The sequence below is a fragment of the Pollachius pollachius genome (genome assembly GCF_949987615.1).
Source record: "Pollachius pollachius genome assembly, chromosome: 9".
Taxonomy (NCBI): Eukaryota; Metazoa; Chordata; class Actinopteri; order Gadiformes; family Gadidae; genus Pollachius; species Pollachius pollachius.
The window spans coordinates 8,712,966-8,738,585 of record NC_136942.1 but is presented as its reverse complement, the minus strand read 5'-3'; the positions used below and the strand labels follow the sequence as shown (position 1 = coordinate 8,738,585).

Genomic DNA, 25,620 nt, shown 5'->3' with positions numbered 1-25,620 from the left:
CTGACAACAATCTCTTGGTCTGCTTGTTCTCTGCCCCTCTGGTGCGGTCAGCCAGTGGGCGGAGCCGAGATGGTCAGCTGACATGGTGCAACTGTGCAGGTGTTGTCTATGTTTTATAAGGTGTTCATAAGTTTTATAAGGTGTTTCTTTATAGGTCCATGGTGTTCCACATTAGCCATTTGGTCAGAAAATGACAAAGCACCAGATTATTAATGTGTTTTCAGATTATTCATTTGTTTATCGATCACCTTGATCGATAAACAGATCACCTTATCGATCACGCTGATTTAACAGGTGTTTTCTCCCTCCTGGCCACGTAGCGTGCGAGTGTTCATTGACCTCACATAAGCCAGGCCACTCCCTTTACCTTGTAAAGCATGCAGACCACACCTGCACAGGTGCAGTGGCTATCAATGAACTCAAGTACAAACGCACAAAACAACTCAGTATTTACAAGACTGAGTTTATTAATGACTTTGGGATGTAAATTGTTACATTTTCCTGACCAGATATCGGGTAGGTGTGTAGTGGATACATCCCTCTGTGATAGTTATGATTATTTTAATTATTTCGTTTTTATATCCTGAGGATGTGTCCGTCTAGCGCCCCCTGCAGTCACAACCGCGGAACAATAATCAATAAAAAAATACAAACTATCAGGAACACAATGCAGTTTTTTTTATTATACTTAAATACACAGATAAAGTAATAATTGATGTAGGTTAAAGTTGTCCTAAATTATTTTAACATTTCATACATGTATTTTTCAGTGTGCACTGTAGCAAATTACTGTATATATATATTTGTATCATGTATATATATATATATATATATATATATATATATATATATAACATACAGTATGTTTACGAGGGTAGTAAAGGTAACAAGGTCATCGTACAACAGTAAGACGGTAAGGGGGGTTTAAATGAGTCGATGGAGCAGTGAACGTGAAGATCTGGGGGTCCATGGCTTATCTCCATGACTGCTCCCTGGATACCAGGACTGCAACACACACACAGATAAGTGGACATGATGAAGATGGTGGTGGTGGTGGTGGTGGGTAGACATTTTGGGTTACTGACACAGCATGGGAGCTGGTCTGACCGCCGTGGCAGACCATCAGACGGTTGGCCCATGACACAGACCCAGGAATAGGAAAGACGCCGTGGAGGACTACCCGGTACAGTGTCTACAATGTGATGTGTCAATTGATCGTGTGTGAGTTTGTGTGTTAGAACATTATTAACAATTATGAACAGCTGAAATGATGACACAAACGATCCCACAGAAAAGAAACAACAAAGCCAACACACACACGGACACACACATGCAAACTTTGAGCTGTCATTAGTATAGAGGATAAAAATGATAAAATGGTACAAGAATGGATAATAAAGTCTACGAATGATAGTAAGCGCACACATTGACAATGTGCATGGCCACGTCGGTTCATCATTAGAATTCAACAATGAGTGATGTTTCAAATTGAAAAGCCTATGACAGCTCAAAGATGTGGTGTGAGTGCGCATCATACATAGGTCAATATACTGGATCCATATCAGAGGGAGTTTACCTTTTTGATATTGAAGCCTAAGTCAAAGTCATTGAAATGCATGTTGTGATATCAGGATGTATGTCCGTATATGGATGCATGTCTGTATATATCAGACCAACTGTGCATTTAAAAAAATAAAACACATTCCTTTGAATATAGCCATGCCTCATATTGTCATGTCTTGTTTATGTCCATGGTATTTCACACATTTTGCACGTGGCACTTTTCAGTCAGATACGAGTTTGCGTTTCAGTGACAAGAATTGACACAGTATAATAGTAATGGTCCAGTATAATATCAAACGATCATCATTATATCAAAGAATTGCCAAAAGCAACAGCCAGGAGAACAGAAAAGAACACAAAAAGGTGAAAAAAAAGCAGTCAGCGCACCATGGCCGCCTCAGAACACAGCCAGCGCCACAGAGATAGAGCAGTGACTACCATAGCCCAGTCCCTACCAGGGCCACAGAGATAGAGCAGTGACTACCATAGCCCAGTCCCTACCAGGGCCACAGAGATAGAGCAGTGACTACCATAGCCCAGTCCCTACCAGGGCCACAGAGATAGAGCAGTGACTACCATAGCCCAGTCCCTACCAGGGCCACAGAGATAGAGCAGTGACTACCATAGCCCAGTCCCTACCAGCGCCACAGAGATAGAGCAGTGACTACCATAGCCCAGTCCCTACCAGGGCCACAGAGATAGAGCAGTGACTACCAGGGCCACAGAGATAGAGCAGTGACTACCATAGCCCAGTCCCTACCAGGGCCACAGAGATAGAGCAGTGACTACCAGGGCCACAGAGATAGAGAAGTGACTACCAGGGCCACAGAGATAGAGAAGTGACTACCAGGGCCACAGAGATAGAGCAATGACTACCAGGGCCACAGAGATAGAGCAATGACTACCAGGGCCACAGAGATAGAGCAGTGACTACCATAGCCCAGTCCCTACCAGGGCCACAGAGATAGAGCAGTGACTACCATAGCCCAGTCCCTACCAGGGCCACAGAGATAGAGCAGTGACTACCATAGCCCAGTCCCTACCAGGGCCACAGAGATAGAGCAGTGACTACCAGGGCCACAGAGATAGAGCAGTGACTACCAGCGCCACAGAGATAGAGCAGTCACTACCAGGGCCACAGAGATAGAGCAGTGACTACCAGGGCCACAGAGATAGAGCAGTGACTACCAGGGCCACAGAGATAGAGCAGTCACTACCATAGCCCAGTCCATACCAGGGGCCGCAGACAGGAGCTGGGAGCGGTTTCTAATGGTTCAGAACTGGGATCATGGGTAATGGCTCAGGGTTCTGAAGAGGGCCATGGTGTCACAAAGGAACAGTGTCATTCAGTTTGCAACGCCCATTGGGAAAACTGGGCTTTGGTTGCTCTTTGGAATTGTAACAGGGACATAGAATAATAATAAACTACAAACAATATCCATACTTCAAAAGGTTCCTCTTTCGGTCACAGTATCAAAATGTCAGAATGGCTAACAGTGTCTCTCCAGTGCTAACTATTACTGTGTTAGTCTCTCTCCAGTGCTAACTATAACTCTGTGGTACAGTCTCTCTCCTGAGCTATTACTCTGTGTTTAGGTCTCTCTCCAGTACTATTAATCTGTGTTAAGGTCTCTCCCAGAGCTCACTGTTACTATGTGTTACAGTCTCTGTCGAGTGCCAAGTATAACCTTACATGTTACATGGGGTTCATACAGTTAAGACCAGCCCTTACATTAGATTGTGAAAGGTATTTTAGCTCTGCATCCATGGGTGGAATGAGAGGGTCAAATGCATGGAGGGAATGTAGAAATTTATTTGGCTTGGTTTAGTATGGAACAATTTCAATGTCACTCCATTGATGTAGAAACACAAAAATGGGTTAGACATTTATATTTAACCAATCATCCTCCACTTCAGATTTAAACAAGCCAATCATGAGCCGGTCGCTACCTACTTACCAGTTACTGTCCTACTTGGAGGAAAAGTGTGTGTGTGTGTGTGTGTGTGTGTGTGTGTGTGTGTGTGTGTGTGTGTGTGTGTGTGTGTGTGTGTGTGTGTGTGTGTGTGTGTGTGTGTAGAGAGAAACCAAAGAAACAGGTCATCAGCCCCAAGGATTAGAGAAAAAGGCAAAGTAAAAAATAAAAAAATAAACACAAACAAGGCCAATCCAATCGACGCACAGGAAAGCAGGTCAGCAGTCAGGGAAGTTAGGACCTAGCGGACCACCATGCAGTCACCTTCCCCAGGACCCACCACCACCAGACCCAGAGTCTGCACACAGCGGGCACGCAGCCACCACCCAGCCAAGCGGTGAGGGGGGGGGGGGGGGGGGAGGTCTCACACATACACACCCTCGGGGTTGAGACTGGACACCAGAGGGTTCTGCAGGTTGCGGGGATGACCCAGGAACTGTTTGGCGGTGGGCCGGGGCGGAGAGCCTGTGCTGGGGAGCAGACCTTGGCCTGAGGAGAGAGAAGGGTGAGAGAAGGGTGTTGAGCGGGCTGTAGTCTCTAGATTTAAAGATGGGTTTGGATTCATATCTAACGTCTGGAGGCCGACGAGCTCAAATCCCGGGGGACGGGGCGATTCACTTTCTTTCACTTCATATTTGTTTCGACCAATCGTGTTGCTGGAGGTGGGGATCTGAAAGCGCTGCAATTAGTGAACACAAACTGGGCCAGCAGAAGTCAACTGAAACCAATTGTCTTTAAGGGTCTCAAATCAACACCTGTGTATCTTTGTGTGTGTGTGTGTTTCTCTGTGTGTGTCTCTGTGTGTGTGTCTGTGTCTGTGTGTGTGTGTGTGTGTGTGTTTTATGTGTGTGTGTGTGTGGTGGTGTTCACCTCCATTCCTGTACTCCTCCGTGAGGAGCTGAGCCAGCTCCAGCTGGTCCAGCCGGTCCAGCTGCTCCTGCAGCTCCGTGCGGGTGTAGGCGTGGGCGGTGGGGACCCCTGTCTGCTGGATGAACTGCTGCAGGTTACACTGCCGCAGCTCCTTGTTCAGCTCCTCCAGCTCGTCCTGCTTCGCCTGGGGAGGAGCAGAGGGGGGGAAGGAGGAGCAGAGGGGGGGGAGGAGGAGCAGAGGGGGGGGAGGAGGAGCAGAGGGGGGGGAGGAGGAGGAGAGGGGGGGGAGGAGCAGAGGGGGGGAGGAGGAGGAGAGGGGGGGAGGAGCAGAGGGGGGGAGGAGGAGCAGAGGGGGGGGAGGAGGAGGAGCAGAGGGGGGGAGGAGGAGCAGAGGGGGGGAGGAGGAGCAGAGGGGGGGGAGGAGCAGAGGGGGGGGAGGAGCAGAGGGGGGGAGGAGGAGCAGAGGGGGGGAGGAGGAGGAGCAGAGGGGGAGGAGGAGCAGAGGGGGGGGAGGAGCAGAGTGGGGGGGGAGGAGGAGGAGAGGGGGGGGAGGAGGAGCAGAGGGGGGTGGAGGAGGAGGATGAGGAGGGGGAGCAGAAGGGGGCGGAGGAGGAAAAGGAGGGGGAGGACAAGAGCTGAAGTTAGTTGTTGCTTACTAATCTCAGACTAAATTCAGTCAAAATAAAAACTACAAAGTGCTGCATGGTTGTTTGTTGTATTTACTTCTATTATAAAATGTATCATAGTAACATTATAAATCGCATAAACAATCATTTTCATCACTTGACAATGAAATATAATCGAATATCAATAAAACATATATAAAAGCATACAAATAAAGTATCACAAAGAAGGACAAAGAGGTAAGATTGGACATAAAAGCCCATTTTTCAACGTCAGAACCAGTCCATATTTGTCGTACATCACTCAGTATTCACCACAAGGGGGCGGCAGAGCCCACAACACTCAGGCGGGACGGCTCCATTATGATATAATGATGCTTAGACATAAGAAAAAGACACAATGAAAACTCAATTCAATAACGGAACGGACGTTTTAACCGTACGTAGAACCAATCCATCTCATGGATCAACATGTCAGTCAACGTGTCAGCACAGACACTGCCGGTCTGTCTGAAGTCGGTCGCGGTTGCCGTGTTGCCTTAATGACAGGAACCTGGTGTTCATCTCCGGCGTCGAGACGTGCCTCGACACGTCAGCCCAGCCGACAGACACCGTGCCAGGCAGAGTGACACCCACCCACCCCGGCCTAGCATAGCAGGACGCAGTTAACAATCAACCCGGTTGTACGGATGTGCGCTGTAATGAGTCGAAGTGAGATGGGAATGAACACAACCACGACACGGTGGCGCGATCGCTGCCCCGGCGCCAGCTCCATGGTTCCGTGGTTCTGCGTCACCGTTTCTATGTGATAATATCCCGGGGCGTCTCTGCAGCCCGATGCGACATCATGCACAACAGTTGCGCAGACAAAAACACGCCATGCATGATGCATGAAGCTGATCGCTGCCTGGATGCTGCCCAAACCGACATGTAACCTCTCTCAAGTCTGTCAGGTGACTTAAAGAGAACTTGCTCAACACGAAAGAGAGCTTTTTTTTACGACTTTAACAGTTTTCTTTATGGTTTTTGCCGAGAGAAACAAATAAAACTTGAATTGAATCACACCTGGACGGAAGCGGAGCGCAAAGACAGCACGACAGCCTCCGGAACCGTTTCTCATTAAGTGTGTGTGCGGTGGTTTCATAACTAAGTTAATGCTGACAAGTCCCATCAAACCATTTCTGGAACAGCCAAGGAAATCTGGCTCTGGCAATTTGTGTGTATTTGATTAAATACAAAAGGGAGAAACGTTATTTATGCCAAAATAGAATATGTTTTACTCCTCCACTAAAAACTGGGCAGGCTAGTGAATACCTTTAGGGGACACACACACACACACACACACACACACACACACCTGAACTTTCTGATAGCCCACCTCCATTCATAATGATCCTTACATCTACCCTGTTTCACGTCTACTGATCATGTGACACTTAACAGACCGAAGTGGGTACTTCATGACGTGATTAATCCCCGAAGTACCACGGTAGCGACACAGCACCACAAACTCAGTACAAACATCCAAAACTAGGCCAGGTTTCCCGCTGATACAGAGAAGCCTGGAGCATACGCAGCCGGGTACTGCACCACACGGGGGCGCCCGTGAGCGTAATGAAAGCCCACCTAAGCCACTCTGCTCCCGGGGTGACGCTGAGCCAGTTTGGGCTCAGCTAAGCTCCCCCTCAGCGCAGACATGATAAGAAACAAGGTTGACTTCGGCACGCAAGCTCTGCTTTCTTCCCAACCAAATTATATTCACAGCGGCCTATAAAATAAACTCAAGCTAGACAGCTGACCAATATAAAATTCACCGTGGACGGCGGAGGAGGGCCTTGGGACTGAACAGAGGTGGGCCCCAAGGTTTAGAGTCCCCAGCTGGGCTGTGGTACCTGGGCATGGGGCCTCAGCCCACAGGGGATGGACCACAGTGTCCCGTTTGGTGAGTGGATTTGAAAAAGGAAGCTTGAGTTTCACTTTAAACAGGGTTATGTCTTTATTCAGACAATACAAACAACACACGAGATTACCGCATCTGGGACAACCATCGACAGATGCACAATGACAAGGCAAATATCGACTGCCTCTTTGGCAATCAGTAGAGTACTATATTTATGTTTTTGTAAAAATATGAAGAACTTACTTAGTTGAGCGTCACTATAACACTATGAGTAACCTCATTGGGGATCAGACAGCATACCTGCTGAACCAGATGAGCGTCACAACGTCATCTGGTACAACATAAACACAGCGGCAGGTAGTGCGTCTGTGTAATTATAGGTCATTAGTTCTAATATTCCTCATTGTTCTTTTCATTAGGATCTCTTTTCAGAACAGATGAACCTTTTAAGGAAGGCGCATGTCTGTTTACAAAGCACCAGCTTATTTCAATGGGATCCTTCAAAAAGTTCAAATCCCGTGTCAGGGATTTAACTGAACTTTGGTATAAAGTGACCTTATATATGAACTACAAAGCAACGCAACATATGATATTGAACTAAAATATGCAGATATTAAAACATGTTCCAAGGCATATTCTCAGATTGTTATTCATTTGTGAGAGGTGTTACCTCTGTGTGCCGATAGGGAGTTGATGTGGTGCGGTCGCAATGTCAATAACATAGACTTGACTCAAAACTTCTCCTCCTCTCTCTGAGGGTTTCTTACTGTCCTTCCTCCACCTGATCGAGGAACACATTCTCCAACGATATCACTACCGAAACGCAATGTCACGACGCAACGATCCTTCACTTTAACCGAGCCTTGCGCGTCGGCTAACAGTCCCAGGGGCGAGCGAGAGCCGGGGAGGAGAAGACGGAGGCCAACGACACAGAGAAACGTAGGGGTTCTTGCAAAGCATTTGACACAGCAAAAATGCCGAAACGTGAAATGGAAACGCATGTCCCTCCCTCTCTCTCTCTCTCTCTCTCCACCACCTCTCTCTCTCTCTCTCACCCCCACCAAACATCCACTTCCAGGCTACTCCTCGGTGAGATGAGAAGCCCCCCGGTTACCTCCCCCCTTCTCCCCCCTCACCTCTCCCTTACCTGAAGCAGTGACTCCGCCTTGCCCAGCACCGCCTGGCCCTCCGTCAGCTGCTGCTCTAGCTCCGCCCCTTGCCTCTGCTGGCTCTGCAGCTCCGCCCTCACCCCCACTATCGACTCCTCGGGCTGCTTCCCGTCGGCCCAGGCCTGGCCCTCCCTCCGCTCCCGCTCCAGCTCCTGCTCCAGCTGCGCCGAGCGCACCGAGATGCCGTGGAGCCGGCGGCCGCAGTCGTCCATTTTGGCGTGGAGCTCGCCCAGCCGCGCCCTCATGCCCTTCTCCTGCTCCAGCTCCGCCCGCAGCTCGTCCTGCCAGAAGTCCTCGTGGGCCAGCTCCGCCTGGTTCCGGCGCAGCGCCTGCTCCAGCACCTCCAGCTCCTCCAGGGCGTGGGGGTCCAGGGCGGGCGAGGGGCAGGGTGACTGCCGGGGGGACTCCCAGGGCCGGGCCTCTCGCTCCAGGGCCTCCAGCTGGGCCTCCGTGGCCCTCAGCCGCTCCTGCTGCTTCAGAACCTGCCGGAAGACCTCGTCTTTGGAGACCCCCACGGGGGGCGAGGGCGAGGGGGAGAAGGGACCGGGGGAAGGGGCCGGGGAGGCTCTCTGCTCCGGGGAGTCCCGCGGGGACCTCCGGGTCTGGGGGGCCTTGGTCTTCGGGGAGGTGGAAGGACCCAGGTTGAACGTGAGGGACTTCTTGGGCTGGTTGTGTTTGAGGCGCTCGGGCTCCGAGTGGTGGGGCAGGGGGAAGTTGGAGGGCGAGAGGTCCTGTTTGGAGGCGGGGCTGTCGCTGCTGGGGCCGGTGCGCCGCAGGAAGAACTGGACCTCGTTGCCATGCTGGCCCAGCTTGGACAGGGACTCCAGGGGCCGGTCCGTGGCCAGCAGCTGCCTCTCGGTGTCCCGGAGACGCTGGATCAGGACGTAGCGGCCCGTCTGACCTGGAGGATCCAAAACAAACACGTTTGAGACGACGCCCTCTACAGGTTAAACACGCGCTATCGCAGGCGTCACCTCCGATTGGCTGACCCGGTTAGTTGAAGGCTCTCAGAATGAAAAAAAACTAAACTTGAAGCATTGTATAAAAGGCGGGGTCATGGGGTCTTGGTGTCGACCCAATCCACTATTCAAATCTTTGATTTTCATGTGACCACTTACATTTGTTTGCGTTAGCAAGGTGTGGAGTCTTTCTCTCTCTCACACACACACACACACACACACAGACACACCAAGGGATGCAAAAAGAGTCCAACCTCTAAGATCAAGGGGATGCAAAAACTGAATAAACAGGGAGAGTTTCAGTGTACATCAGACAGTGAGAAGGCTCCAATCTACAATATATAGATACCTATTGTTTCTTCAAATGAACCATGGTTTCCGCGAGGGCTCTGAAACGAGGACAAGCGCTCCCTAATGACTTGGCAGGCGGCTCACAGAAGAGGGGGAGAAGGAGGAGGAGTGCTAAATCTGGAGCCGTGGCGTTCAGGGCCAGCCAACGCCGTGACCAACGCCCCGAAGAGACCGCGATGAAGACACGGCACTGATCCAGCCTGACCCCCTTCACCCCTCCGGAGAGGAACATCTAGCCCCCCAGAAAAAAAAATGGAGCCTTTGATTTATGTAGGTCACCATAGAATGAAACGATGAACGCGGAACAAAAGAGTGTTGTTCCGTGTTTTTGTCCTCCCGATGAACCGCTGTTTTATTCGGAGGCTGTCCCTGCTGAGCTACACCTCCAAGACTTCTACAGTAGAAGCTTGTTTTGTCTCGAACCCACGGGGAACGCATTTTGGTACGACACCGATTTCAGTTAACCGGATTAAAAATTAACGAACGGGCCAGGAGAGAGATCTGAGTTTTGTTAACAGCGGGTGTCAAAACAAAACAAAGCACGTTAACACTATCCACCCACGGTCGCTGGCTGTCAAAAACAAACACTTACAAGATAGTCCCCGTCGCATTCGTTTAAATTTAGCTCCCTCACACAGCAAGGGAGACCCTCATCTGAAACGGCGCCGAGATTATGACAAATGGGTGCCACTGCAGACTCTCTCTCAGCTATCCTGAACGGGCAGGATCCGCCCTGTACCATGACCCCCAGGTCGTGGTTTTATGAGGTCTTCTGGGCGGACAGAGTGATGCACGTTCCCCTTGTCATTGGCATGTTAAACTGCAAATAGCACTAATCTAGGCGGCATATGGCTCAGGAGGTAGAGCGGGTCGGCTGGTAACCGGAATGTTGATGGTTCGATCCCCGGCTCTTCCAAGCTAAGTGTCGCGTTATCCCTGAGCAATACACCTAAATCTTTACTGCTCCAGACGAGCTCGCTCGCTCCCACCTTGCGTGGTTGACTCCGACGGTCGTGTGTCAATGTGTGTATGAATGCTTTGGATAAAGGTGTCCCCAAAATGCCAATCTCCTGAATGTAAAAGTGTAAATGTCATTGGCATCTTAAACTGCAAATAGCCCTTAGCCGCTCTGTGTATTGCCACCTCGGTCTGCTATCATGAAGTGTTGTGGCCCCTGGATGCAAACCAAACCGGAAGGGACCACAACGCAGTGGGGTACTGACCGATGGCCTGGGCTAAAGCGATGACCACATCCTGGCAGGAGGTCTCCTCCGACAGCCCGCAGACCACCCGGACCACCCCGTCCACCCAGACCTTCAGCTCCATCGGGCACCGGGGGAGCTGTGGGAAGGGGGGGGGAGGGGGGGGGGGGGCCTCAGTCAGGGGTCACCGGTCACAGGTCAGGGGTCAGGGGTCACCTCGGCTCCGTGTGGTTGGGTCCGGCTCCGCTCTGAGGAGACAAGAAGGAGGACATCGGTTAGAGGCGCCTCGCGGGTTAAGAAGATGCAGCTTCGGGAGCAACGGCTCAACAAATGTGTCTAGAGAAAACAGTGAGCGGTTATAAAACCACAACAACCCGAGGTCGCACGGCGCACACAACAAGCAGTGACGCACGAGCCAAAGACAAACTCACCGGGAAACTGGCGCCGGAAAACAGTGTGTGTGTGGGTCACCCTACCCCTCCTGTGTGTGTGACGGCGACTGGTTGAACTGCTTAGGTAAACAGCCCCTGCCAGCAGCAGGCCGTCCCAGTGTCACATGCTGCTGTTGTGTGAAGTCATCCTCCATCGAGCATCCAGGCTAACGGTTTCTAGACCCCGCAGCCCCAGGGCAGGGGTGCCCCCCTGTGCAGGGGGGGGGTTGTTTGACGGGCCCCCAGCCCATTGGCCACCAAAAGGCCTGTTTTCTTAGCTTGGTTGTGGGTTCTCCTGTAGGGATCTCCAAGCGTAAACGCCAATCTGTAACCCAATTAAACGCACCGCTGCCCTCCCTCAAAGCACCTATGAAAGCTCGCTGCCAAGGGGTGCACCGTTGGGGTTGTGCGTGCGTCCGGGCCCGGGTGTTGTGGTGTGTGAAGCATGTGTGTAGTGTGTGTGTTTGATGTGGTGTGTAGTGCGAGAGTGTGTAGTGCGAGTGTGTGTTTGATGTGGTGTGTAGTGCATGAGCGAGTGTGTGTGTGTGTGTGTGTGTGTGTGTGTGTGTATTTGTTGTGATGGGTGTTTGATGTGGTGTGTGTGCGCAATTGCGTGTGCGTTCAAAAATAACAATAATAGCGTGCGTGTCTATGCTGCAAGCATTCAATTGTACCAAGCCTCTCGGCTAAATTAGTCTCCCTGGGTCTGGATCTCCGTTACAGAAACATTTTTGGTTTGATTTAAGTCATCTGATCAAGTATTGATTCCCGTTTGCAAAACCACAACCGGGTCTCAAAACTCACTTGTTTAGAGTTGGCCTAGACTCTGCAAAGCCATCCCATCCCTCCTACGCACTTATTGTATGTTGTATGTCCAGGCACTTAATGTTTGCACTTAGTTGTGTAGCATCTTATCGTAGTTAGCTTTGTTGTATACGAGGAATAACAACAGTGAATGCTTGGCACTTGGTTCTATGAACATCCTTACTGTATCGACAGCAATATTTCTTTTCATGCTTATTAAATGTACTTATTGTAAGTTGTTTTGGATAAAGGCGTCTGCTAAATGCCCTAAATGTAAATGTCTCTTCAGTCAACACTGAACCCGGGAGAGCGTGCAACACCTGGGCAAGGAGCCGAACACCTTGACAAATAGATCACTTAAAGGGGACATCTCATACCACCAGGTGTGAGTGTGATTAGCCATTACAAGCAGGTTTGAAAATGTGCAGCATTGTGACATCACAGGTTGGCGTGTCCATCTATCCGTCACACATCTAGATGGACACGCCCACCTGTGATGTCACGATGCTGCACATTTTTAAAACGGCTTGTAATGGCTAATCACACTCACACCTGGTGGTATGATATGTCCCCTTTAAACAAACCTCACCCTCCTTCATACTGTCACTGTAGCACAGCAAGTTTACCTTCCTACAACCATGAATGAAAATAACACAGTACTCTATATTCCTATTTGGATATGAGAGCGTCTGCTAAGTGAGTAACAACGATATACAAGCGGACTGTGTGTTCCGTGCCCGGTCTCTACCCTGCGACCCTAAGAGAGGGGTCCCTCTCTCTCCCTCATTTACCCCTGAAACCTCTGAGGAGGAGAGAGACAGAGGGAGAGAACTGCTCAGCATGTCAACGTATAACGTAGTAGAGAAGAGCAAGACAGAGAGAGACAGTGGGACAGAGAGAGTGATACAAAGAGACTGAGAAAGAGAGCCAGAGAGACAGAGGGAGAGACAGAGATAGATTGTGAGACAGAGAGTACACCACATTTCCTTTCTTGGGATCCAGCAGTGCACCAAGAGCTAATTTCTAAGAACGTCTCTGTCAGAGGAAGGGGGGTGGGCTAATTTTGACATGAGGAGATCTGGGATTTCAACACACTCCATTAGTCAAACCTTTGATTTTGGTGTGACCACTTCCATTCAGATCTGTGTTGAAACTTGCAAATTTTAATGTGTCTTAACAAGGTGTACAGTCACACGTGGGCACACACACATACTGAACACACACACACACACACACACACACAAACACACACACAAAAGACGCAAACCGGGTTCAATATAAACACAGGCGCCATTTTACACTATTTCCCGGCAGGTCTCAGGAGTTTTAGTGCTACCTCACAGGCCGGTGTGAAGCACAAGAGAGGGAAAGGAACTAACCCCAATAAAAACCTGAAAAACGCCGGTCTTCCCCACTCAGCTCCTGTCTGTAACTGAATACTTGTGCTGATCTCTGTTTACTAGAAGCACCTGGGCAAACAAAAGAAGCCCAATAACAACAGCTACCATCCCCATAGCCCTATCCCCAGTACATCTGCATTATGGGGAGCATTGACTCAGCTTTCCTGGTTTTTGTATGTATTCTCTCCATATCCAACACATTGAATCTTTGAGGAGTTTGCAGAGTTGCGATTATATCGCTCTAGTAGTCTGGAGCGCACCATTGTCATAGAACTATAGAAATGTAGAGGTTGTTGTGCTGTGAAGAAAGCCCTTTGATTCAGATGTTTACAGTACACATTTGCAGCACCACTGATAATTTAAACTAGGTGGTGCAGCACAATTTACTTTTCTTTGCAGCTACTCCTCATTGTCACTGCATGTTTGTTTTTCCCCAGCCTTATTTGTAAGTACCTTTGGATAAGGGCGCACGCCAGCCCATAATAATAATTGTGGAGATGTTGTAACTTTCTGTTTTTTAGGGTAATTTGGTGAAAGGCAATACGACACTCCTGTATCAACAAACCCAGGTGTCTACACGCGCATTAAAATCCCACACAATGAACCCAATCATCATGTTCAAATACTCCTGAGTCTCTCCGTGTCATGATACCTCAATCACAACCCGAGGCTGCTTCTCGCGTGTATCTAGCAGAAATGCAATACAAACAGCCATTCAATGTAAGACTCCAAAAGCAGACAGTGGTGGTTCTAACATGCTATACCAATGCACAGGACAGTCCTTTGTAGAAGAATGAGGCAATCCAGCCAAGTACAGTAATATGGCACGTTTGGAGAAAAACATATTGTAGGTGGTACGAAAATGTGCCACATTATAAAAAGTCACAAATATCAAAAAGAAGTTCCACTTTGACTTTTTAAAGTTAAACTTTACCTTGTGAGCCTAGATGATTTCTCCAGCAAATTATTGCACCAGATTTTTCTTTCTAAACATAATCTAGAGCACAAAATTTTTTTATTTCCGGTTAGCTGTGGTAAAGCACGTCCCCACAAGCGACGTGAGAAAAGCAATCTAGCGTCCCGCAGCAACTGTTTACCTGCTGGATGCCTGTGAGTGAGCGCTAGTAGTTGTCATATCTAGGCTACATGACAATCAGCAGTCGGTGCCGTCCTGTCACACAGTCCTCAAAGCGCGCCACACAACATGCAAAGCACCTCCATTCCGATAAACATCATCGCCGCTTTCCCATGATGCCTAGTGTGTGGCTCAGCCCGGTCTGTGAAACGCGATAACGGTAGCAACAGGAAACCGACACGCACGGCGCGGCTCTCAGGTTGCCATCGGCGACGCTCACCGAGGCAGCACAACAACAGCGAGGCCCGCACACCGATGTCCGCCCGGACCCGTCCGCCCTGGAGCCCAGCGTCCCGTTCAGTCCAGTCTCACACCGCCGTCCGACGCCACAACAAACTAGGCGAGAGGGCGCACGGGCCACTGAACCGTAGCCATGGAAACGTCTGGCATTGGGAGTGTTGTGCAGGAGACCCACAAGAGAAGTCCGCCCGGTGTGTTTGTAGAAGCTTTAAACTGTCAGTCAGCCTTTTCCCTCACTTCACTCAGAGATTTAGGAGCACACACGGAAGACAGAGGAGAATAGTGAGCGTCTTGGGGCAGTGACAGCCTCATAAAAGAGACACAAACGACACACACACGTCGGCCAATCCCAGCACGCACACAGACCCACCCCGTCCTTATCCGAGGAGACTCGTAACTTGGCCACAAGACCAGGCACAGCCACGCCCACCCTGCCACACCCTGTAACCTCAGGCCACTGAAAAAATGTTGTTGGAATAAACTCAGGACATACCATCCCACGCAACACACATGGAGGCCAACGCACGCGCACACACACACACACACACACACACACACACACACACACACACACACACACACACACAGAGCCCGGGGGAGAACGAAGAAAGAAAGGTCGGAGGATGGGATATAAAAGGCTGTAATTATCTGCCTGTGCCCTTCCCTTCTCTGTCCTATCATCATCACTCACACAACAGCCAGCCAAACAGACAGCCAGACAAACAGACTTCCAGCTAAACAGCCGGCTAGCTAAACGGCTGTAATCTATGGATGTCTAAGGAGAGAGCTCAGTTCTGGGAAACAGTTTGGCAAACTCCTCGATAGTTTACATTTATTTTTTCATCCACATTCAGACTAATCGTATTGTGTATACATAACAATGTCTTTGATTTTAGAAATATTTTGTACAATTTCTTCATCCTACTACTTTCCAGTTCCATATTTGGATGCCCATATTCGGATGCCACATTTGACATCTGAATCTCCCATGATCTGGGATGGATAAAGTCGTATCCTATCCAGCGACCTAGGAAGCTATACAGCCAGCTCTGCCTCTCATCACGTCTGTGTGTCTGTCGACCCTCTTCACCCCAGCCGGCTTGTCCAATCCATGGAGATGTCCACACAGCCTTATTCTCTCTCTCTCTCACACGCGCACACACACACACACACACACACACACACACACACACACACACACACACACACACACACACACACACACACACACACACACACACACACACACACACACACACGTGTTATTGGTAATGGTTCACTGTGCTTAAAGTCACACTCCAGCGATATCCCCTTTGGATGTTATGGCTGATTATTTGTGAGGTGCTAAAACATCCACCTTCACGGAGACATGTTTAACTGTTTACAGTAAAGCTCTGACACACTAAGATACCACCTCACTATCTGTGTATGACCACAAGTCTGCAAAAACAATGAGAGGAATAAAATGCATGTGAATCACACACACACAGGCACAATCACAAACAAAAAAGTGATTGTCCTTGACCGACCATACACACTCTGACTTAAGAGAACCCTTATCAGTAATACCAGGCCCTGGTTGGCTAAACATCAACAGCCCAACCCCACTCAAACCCCCTGCCCCAAGGCAGTGTGGTGGTGGGGGAGGTGGTGGGAGTGGTGGTAGTGATGGTGGAGGTGAAGGAGGTGGGGTGGTGATGGTGATGGTGTTGATGGGCTGGTGGTGGTGGTGGAGGAGGTGGTGCAGCTGTGTCACTGAGGGGAGAGGGGAGCTTGGTGCCTTCGGATGCATGGCGTCACCGAGGCTGACGCGGTCATTATGGTTGTGGGCCAAAACCTCCACCCACACTAGCTCCCTTTGTATCGCCTGGCCCTGGCACTGCCCACCCCACCCCCCACTGTGAAACCGATCACAAGTAATAGGAGCGAGGCCAACATAAAGACAAGATTTGTCCCAACCAAACCTTCTGATTAAGATCGCCCCACTCCTCTGCGTTCATGTCTTCAGCTGTTCCCTGGTATATCGTTTCTGTGTAAACGACAAACTAACAACAACAACAACAACACAATAATACCCAACCCCACGATTATTTATAATGCCCCAACTTAGCGCTTTATTTGTATTTTTTTTTAATGGATGTTGTCATCGTCAACACAGAGAATAGAGACAGTAGCTAAGGGGCATTAGCTTAAAAGTCATTGAGTTGTGAGTGGCGAATAAATAAAGGTTCTCGTGTGTTATAGCACCATATTGGTAATAATTGACCTATAGCACCGCCACCGCCCAGCCTGAAAAAGAACACAGTTTTTCCTTGATGACAGGTGTCAAGACAGACATACCTGTTAGTACCTTTGTTAGTTAAGTAATTTTTGTGTAACCGGCAAATACAAATTTGCTTAAATAATAAGCTGTGTTCGTGTTTAAATTTGTGTGTGTGTTAAAGTGCATGTGTGTGTGTGTATATGTGCGTGCATACTCCAAAACTGCAAGCCTGCAGGCTCCAGTCTCTAAACAGCCCCAACCCCACACCAACAGAACAAACCTGGCTGCGAGATCAAGAAAAACACCCTGCCTTGCCTATTTAAGGGTACAGCTCGGTCTACTTATATAATTAAGGCCGTGCTTCCACAGTAATCATACGATTGCGCGTTCAGCCAATCATTAGCGAAGCATTTGAACGGAAATCATTTAATCTCGGGGCCTTCGCTAAATGATTTGCAGAGGGCCTGGCCGCCAGCCGCGGCCCACCGTCAGTGGGTCCTCGTGGCCCAGTTACATGAGGAACCCTGGCGCAGACACGGCGGCGGGCTAATTAAAACAAACGGCGGCTCGGCCTGCCAGCGAACAGAGCTCTCACCGAAGGCCTCGGCAGCACACCTGATGAATAATGCATGGCATCGCAACACATTCATTTGGCAAATATCTCTCTGAACAAACTCCAAAGCACCATGTGACCAAACAGCCTTCTGAAAATATCCCCCCTCCCGACCGCATGGCCCTCCTCTATTGAGATGCTAATGACCTAGCGCGCGGGGGATCACAAACCACAGCTAATAAGCTGTGGCCGCGTGCGCTTGTGTAGCGCAAAACTCTGTCGAGCAAATACTGCCTTCAGCGGACGGCCATTAGAGCCATTATCTTCTCCGCTTTGAGATGAACATGAGAGAGAGAGCATCACACATCTATTCCCTCGCTCGGGACCCCGGTTCCCGAATCAAGGCCGAGCATGAGATGGTGGCACTGGGGAGGGTGGCGATGGTTGAAGTGTCAGCCTGAACTGGGAAGAAGGGAATGTACCAGAAGAGGAAGGGAGCCGTAAGAACTAGTGTGAAAGGGAAGGCTGGCATCCCTCCCGTCGCATCACCAGTACACTAGCGTTTCACGTCTGCCCCGCCCCCTGCTCGGCAGTAAAATGTGATCTACGAGGAGGTTTCAAAGATGGCATAGTACACCACTTCAGATGTTCCACAAGCTTGAACGAAAAAATACTTTGAGCAAGTATAACAGAAGTATCTGATGAAACTCGGATGTGAGGCAGTGATCAGATTCAAGCTCATGGTTTTGGCAATCATTAGCCTTACCTCGAGTAAGAAAAGGAGGGAAGGCAGGAATGTGTTTTCTCAATGTAGAGCATTTAATCTGTGTGAGAGAGAAAGAGAAAGCAAGAGTTAAAGAGAGATAGAGAGAGATACAGAGACAGACAGAGAGAGATACAGAGAGAGAGACACAGAGACAGAGGGAGAGACAAACACAGAGACAGAGAAAGAGGGAGCTGTAGCGGAGCCGGGCCCCATAGATTACACAGCTCTGACCACACAACCCTATCACCATCATCATGGCTTACTCATGCCCTGTTCACCCGTCGGCCAGGAAACGGAGCCGATGAGACGTAAGATGATAATGTAAGGCAGTGTCTGTTGGAGCCGGCTCCACAGTCCTCCCACAGAGCCACTCGCTGATACTGGGAACCCCCCCCCCTGCTGGGTTTACTAGCACCCAGACACCGGGACACAGGTAGGAAGCAGGCATTTACTAGGCAGGCGGATAGACAGGCATGGCCGATAGAAAGCATTTGCCTATCAGCAAATGAAAATCTCCTACGCAAAACACTTTACAATCCATTCCCATGTCAACCAACGAGCGAGAGGAGACAGAGAGAGAGACAGAGAGAGAGACAGAGAGAGTGAGAGATGGAGAAAGACGGAGAGAGAGACAGATAAGGAGATGGAGACAGAGAGAGTGACAGAGAGAAAGTGACTAGGAGAGAGAGATCTTAGACCGCTGATGAGCAGGAGTCTCATCTCGTCTCCATTTACTGACACTACAACCCCCCCATCCATCCACACACTGCCAACAATACACACACAATACACGCATGCATGTTTATGAGAGTAGAAAAAAACAAAAAATAAGTAAGAGCGGCAGACAGTGGGACTGGATAATAGTATAATGATAAGTTTGACGGAGGAGGAATGTGTTAATCACGTCAAAGATGTATTTCACACAGAATGCTGATTGGTATCCCTGAGTTTTATGAAAAGCCCCGCCGAACTGCAGTGAGTGGCAGGGTGCATTCCATTCGGCGCACCACACCACTGACATCGTCTCCCATTGGTTAATGTAGCCTGAGGCATTGAGGCAATACTGTCCCTCCACATAGCTCGGGGAGCAGGAGCAAGTAGTAGTAGGGTAACTCCTAAACTCCTAATGTTTATTCAGATACAATCCCCAGCAGTCAGAGGACAGTGATGCCGTGTGTCGACACGCATCAGGGGCCCGGTAAGACGGTTGGCCAACGCTCACGCAGCAGGTGGTGCATTCTTCAGCAGGGTTGGATCAGCGGCTCAGGGAAACTGAGGCGTCTTCTGGGTAAAGACTCTGGGCCAACACACAGTACATCAAATACTATTGAGGATGTTGATGATCCTATTGAGGATGTTGAGGATCCCGTTGAGGATCCCATTGAGGATGTTGAGGAACCCATTGAGGATGTTGAGGATATTGATGATCCTATTGAGAATGTTGAGGATCCTATTGAGGATGTTGAGGATATTGATGATCCCATTGAGAATATTAGTGATCCTATTCAGGATATTGATGATCCTATTGAGGATGCTCCATTCCGTCATCGATGGACACCACTTTATGGTTCCTTTCATCCATACTTTACAAAGTCAGGAAATTCTGCATTTATTTATTGGTTGAACGGGTTAGTACTTGGCATCGGCCGATCAACCCAGTGAACGCCACGTGAGAAGGGTAAAAGCTGGTTGGCTGGCGGGCTGGCTGGCTCGCTCTCGCTCTCTCTCTGTCTGAGACTTTAAACAATCCTGGGGCCTCATTTACGTGTGTGTGTGTGTTATGTAAAATAGGTTACGTAAAAGAGTAAGTGCACACTCCAAACAAATTATCACAAAAATAAAACAGTGCTTGTGTGAAAACTCTGTACGTGTTTTGACTTGAACACCAGTATGGAACAATGTATTTTAGCATGTGTAAACCCGCACGCACGCACGCACACGCACACACACACACACACACACACACACACCCTTAACAACGTTGCTGGTAACAGTACAGTGGATTGATCATGGCAGGGTCAAAGCCCTTCATAAATCAGATGCTCTGCAAAGTGAGGCAGAGGTGCCTGATTATAGGTTAGTTAGTTCAAAGTTCCCTTTTACTCTTTTTGGCTTGTTCTCATGTTTTATCACACACAAATGACTTCAGAGTAGTAAAGCATAGTGACCTGTGTGTAGCAAAACGCTTAATGCACGTCTTTTTCCCTCATAGAACTAGGACGAATACAGACAAGGAGACCAAACTACACCCGAGACACAGAGGGAAGGAAGTAAGGATTTCTTACAATCAAAACAAGCCTATTCTATATCTATTAAGAAAAGCAGTACGGAGCAACAGTTTCATGGAACCATCAGTATCAGTCAGTCCCGTTTATTTAATACGCCCAAGTCTTCCACATCGCGTGTTAAATATCCATTAATTTTCTGAACTCTCCACGACCGACCAACCCAAACCTGAACGATACAGTGAGAATTCCAAGCATTCCTTGAGATGCTGCCAGTGATTGTGTATTTTTTCTCCATCCCGACGGCACTCATATCTCATCCTTAGTACACACACGCTCGCTAAACACACCGGCCCGGGCTGCCCCCTCCACACACATAAGATGAGAGGTGTGTGTGTGTGTGTGTGTGTGTGTGTGTGTGTGTGTGTGTGTGTGTGTGTGTGGGGGTAAGGGATAGAGTGAGTGTGAGCATGTGTGTTTGTCTGCGTGAGAGACAGCGTGTGCGTCTGCATGCACAGGCAAGACCAGTCCAGCCTCCAGTTTCAAACGGTGGGACAACGAACCGCCAAAGCAAACATCTGGAACCGCTGCTCCGGGTTTGGGGGCCACGGCACCGTGAACAGGGCCGAGCGGCCGGTTAACAGCACGTCCATCAGGCCTGAGGAGGCCTACACACACACACAACAGGGTGATTGATGGCCGTGTGAATAGGGGTCTGAGACAGGCACAGAGAGACTAGCAGCACTGGGCGGTAACGTGACACCGGCACCCAGGAGAATCCATTCGTCTCTGTGGGGATGGGAGCCGGCCCTCGTACCGGTTTCGTTCTCCTCCACCCCCCCTTAGGACTGGAGACTGATCAGCACCACCGCACCTCACTGGGTGTCAACGTGTTGAGTAGGAAGACCTCTAATGCAAATACACTTTGTGCAGTGTAGTGCATGGATCTGTTTTATCGACACCGCTCTCCTGTCGCTACGTTTACCCGAGTGTGCGTGTCCTTCTCTCTCTCAATGATGTCCCACAATCATAATCCTTCTCTCTCTCCCCTCCCTCTAAAGCTCTCTGAGACACAGAGGCAGTGGAAAACACCTGCGCTCCCTTGTGATTTACACCGTCTCCCAAACATCTTGGACTAACACCGGCTCACAGCCTGACACCACCCAACCTCCTACCTCCCTCCACCCTCTCCGGACCCACACCCAACAAAAACACACACTTATCTCTGCATAGGGCCCCTTGGCAGAGGCAACTTGTTATTTACTGCACAGAGATCTGTGTGTGTGTGTGTGTGTGTGTGTGTGTGTGTGTGTGTGTGTGTGTGTGTGTGTTGGAGTTGGAGAGTCAACATGGCATGGCTAATAGATCACAGGCACTGCAATCATCTCCCCCCATTCACACGGGGGACCGAGGGGAGGCATGTTTGCACTGCTGCGGTCACCATGGCCCTGGTTGACATGGCGTTGGTGCTGGGAGTCGGTGACAGCTTCCAGAGGAACGCACCCATGAAGACTGTACTCTTGTACCAGCGACCAGCCTCTCCTGCCTGCAGCTCTAGAAAAGCCTTAGTTAGCCCCGGGTAGGCGGGGCTGAGGGTTTGACAGTGTGTCATCGCTAGACCGCAGCTCTGCGGAGGCGTCACAGCTCAGGTAGTCTCTCTCTCTCTCTCTCTCTCTCTCTCTCTCTCTCTCTCTTCCCCACCCTCTCAGCTGTCCCTCTAAACCACCTGTCCGTCATGTTCCCTGGACATCCGCCCACCTGGGCGGATTTCCAGGGAACATGACGGACAGGTGGTTTAGAGGGACAGACAGGTGGGTTAGAGGGACAGACGGACAGAGTCGGAGAGAGGGATTCAGAGGAAGACAACCCCCATGCTGCCTAGCGCTGCAGCGGCTGCTGTTGTTTCAGAAGTTGAACAGCAACAATGTGAGGAAGCAGGAGAATAAAGTACAATATGTTGTGGTCTGCAGCTCTTAAATCTCTCAATGAGTCAATGCTGAACATACCTGAATTATGGCGTTGGCGTTGGTGACCCTTGAATAATGCATACACACAAACAAACCATGTAATTTACTATTTACATTACATTAATTGACATTACAAACTATCTAACTAACTGTCATTTACTAATTTATTAGCTACCTAACTAACTAACTATGTAATTGACTATCTCATTAACTAACTATCTAACTCAGAGTAAGTGTCGTGGCCATGGTTGTCTAGCAGTTAACTTTAAACTAAGACATTTGAAGTAACCTAGCGACGTTGAGCCTCAAATGTCCGGACATTGTCTAATTGTAGCAAAAAGAAAGAAAGAAACACACCGATAAGAATGAATAATGAATGTGAGACAGCTTGCTGCCAGTGCTGCTGTCTGTGACGCCCCCGGCCACACCGCCCTGAGGACGATCAGCCTGTTTAGTTTACAAACAAACTTTTGTTTTTGCACGGAGAAGAAGGTCCAAGTAAGCAAAGAAGGAAGAGGGTGGATAAACAAACGCTCTGAAGAACACGACAGGTGTCCTTAAACGGTGAACACACCCAACTGGACGAAAGCAAAGACGATGAAACCGAGGAGCACTGGACAACGCACTCGCTAATAGGTCGCGCTCGCTCGCGCACACGCACACACACACACGCACACACACACACACACACACGCGCACACACACACACACACACGCACAGTGTGGAGTAAAGTTCTAGTGACACACTCAAAGGATTGCCTCATTTTCTTTGTAGTCCCGTCTTGTCTTGCTGTCCTGGCTTGTCTTGCATTTAAACCATCCTAAATGTTACAATGATTATTTTCGTCCTTGATTAGTACCGTCACAAGTACTACCAAGCCCCTAAAACCATTGCTAATTTTCTGTCCATTATGGCACCCAATGCACTCCTGGCAGGAAGGATCCCTCTTCGGTGTTCCTTGTTTAGGTATCTCCCCTCTGGGACTCAGGAGGTTTTCCTTATCCTCTGGACAGTTAAGGGGTTAGGGGGAGCCTCATAATGTGGCCTGGGAAGCCCTTTAGGATAACTGTGATGAAGGGCTACGCAAATAAAACAGACTATTAATATGATAATAAAATGTAAAGAGGTCAAGTTATCGAGAGCAGCTGGGATACTGGGGCGGGGAGAGGAGGGCTGGACGAGGTTGGAGCTGGGAGGAAGGAGGAGGAGGAGGAGGAGGAGCACAGGAGGAGACTGTGAGGAGAGGGACTGGATCAATCTTTCATCACTGCAGCAGCCAGCCGTCAGCCCTGATGGATCTGACATGAGCACAGCCGCTAAATAACCAGTCACACCGCACGGACGGGCTGTTTCGCGCGCACACCGAGAGACACATTTAGAGATGGAGCCCTCCTGCTTCCCAAATGATCATTTATTTTTTAACTCGTCACTGAGTCACACACACAAATGGGTTGGTTAGCACACACACAAGCAGTTGCACATGCGCACTGCACTTAATATTGCACTACAATATTAATTATGTGCCTCAAAGTAAGCAAACTCCTAAGGGAACTCCTTCCCCAGAATTCCTGTATTTAATTGATTTATGTCGGTTCCATCATGAGAAGACTCCTGAACCTTTCCACAAGTGGCGGTTATGACACGCTGCAAGGGAAAAACACATCTTTGCATTCGAGCACGGCAGACGGTTACAACTTAAGAGATGATGTTGAAAAAAATGATGTTACCGTTGCCGATAACGACAAAGGTCAGAAACACTTCCTCCATCAAACATCCTCCTCTGTGTCTGCAGGCGAGAAGCACAGAGACTAAAAACCCAGATCGAAATTCAGTCGCAAAAGGGACAATGATGGAAGTACTGAATGTTTGTTTAACATGCACACAGGCACAAACACACATGCATGATAATAAGCATAGATAAACACTGGACTTAAGTCTTGTTGCACTTGTTTCCCGTGACCGCACCACAATGAACCATCCTTTATGCTGACATTATCTCTAAGAAGCCAAGTTCACACACACACACACACACACACACACACACACACACACACACACACACACACACACACACACACACACACACACACACCCCTAGATAAAGAGTTAGCACATGAGTTACGACAGAATTGTCTCCAACAATCAAGCAGGAACTGCCGTTAATAAATTACCCTTCTGTTCTAATCAATAGCTGTGATTGACTAACAGGGCGCGCATGCTAATGAGCTTTGACGAGGAGTGGACCGGGGAGGTGAATGCTTCCTGCGCTTAGCCCTGGCGAAGCCATGATGATGATGATGAGTCAATAGTTCAATGGCATCGGTCCACGCCGCAAGACACACGCACACACGTGTGACTCCGAGGACAATGCGTCGTAAAGGGTGAAACAGCAGCACTAAAAAGGCAGATCCCTGGCCCTTTGCCCTCTTGTTCATCTTTAATCATCCAGCCATAAAGCACAGCAGCAGGGGGAAGAGCGGGGAGAATCTGGCACAGAGAGCCTGATACGTCTAATCACTTAATACATCAGTTGCAGGACAACTCACTAACTACATCAGATACGATAGCCACAACAAGCAAACAAATGGTTCACATCAAAACATCAACAAGTGTACAGGCAGTGTGGACAGCTGTTAAACACAGGAAGAGCCCATGAGGTGACAAGCCTCGTAGCAACAGGTACATTTAAAGACGTAGCACACAGCGACACCGGACGCAACTGGTTCCTAACACTCCACTCCTCTCACCCCACCACCAACACACACAGAAACTCTTTGGGCGCTTGGAGTCGATTTGTCATTCAAATCTTGGGAGCGCAGTGAGACACCAACGCTGTTCAAAGAGGACAGGATTGCAGTCTCAGTCTGAAAGGGAAGAGCCTTTACTCACCGGAGAAAAGGCTGTTTTCCTTCTCCCTTCAGCAGCTTTTCTTGCTGGATCTGTCCTTCTTTCCGGCCCCCTCTTCTTCATTCAGCCAGGTTAATCCCTTCGTCTTCTGACGGAGCAGAAGTGAGTTGTGAGACTTGTGTGTGCGGAAGCCAACGAGTGAGTGCGCCTGTGTGTGTGCATACGAGTGTGCATGTGTGTGTGACTCTCGCGCAGGCAGTGGTCACAGGGGATTAAAGAGCTTTTGCCGCTGCTCAGCCCTCCCTCCCCTTGGCTCCTTTCCTTCTTTCCTTTCCTCGCTGGCTGGGTGGCTGCCTGAGGAATGCGGCTCTCCTGAGC

General features: G+C 49.3%; 1 protein-coding gene across 2 annotated transcripts; it reads right to left on the bottom strand.

Annotated features, from left to right (window-relative positions):
- Window positions 1-548: 548 nt before the first annotated feature.
- Window positions 549-25,620, bottom strand: LOC307080395 (ras association domain-containing protein 7-like). 2 transcript variants are annotated; one of them, XM_079743080.1, is made up of 6 exons: window positions 25,285-25,620; window positions 10,632-10,858; window positions 8,077-8,999; window positions 4,407-4,590; window positions 3,915-4,025; window positions 549-1,005 (listed from the first exon to the last, which is right to left on the bottom strand). In XM_079743080.1, exons 2-6 carry the CDS (start codon window positions 10,732-10,734, stop codon window positions 974-976), a joined length of 1,353 nt encoding a protein of 450 aa, XP_079599206.1. In that variant the 5' UTR covers window positions 10,735-10,858; window positions 25,285-25,620; the 3' UTR covers window positions 549-973. The 2 variants fall into 2 exon arrangements, with proteins under 2 accessions (XP_079599206.1, XP_079599207.1); XM_079743081.1 differs by lacking the exon at window positions 25,285-25,620 and adding an exon at window positions 14,343-14,809.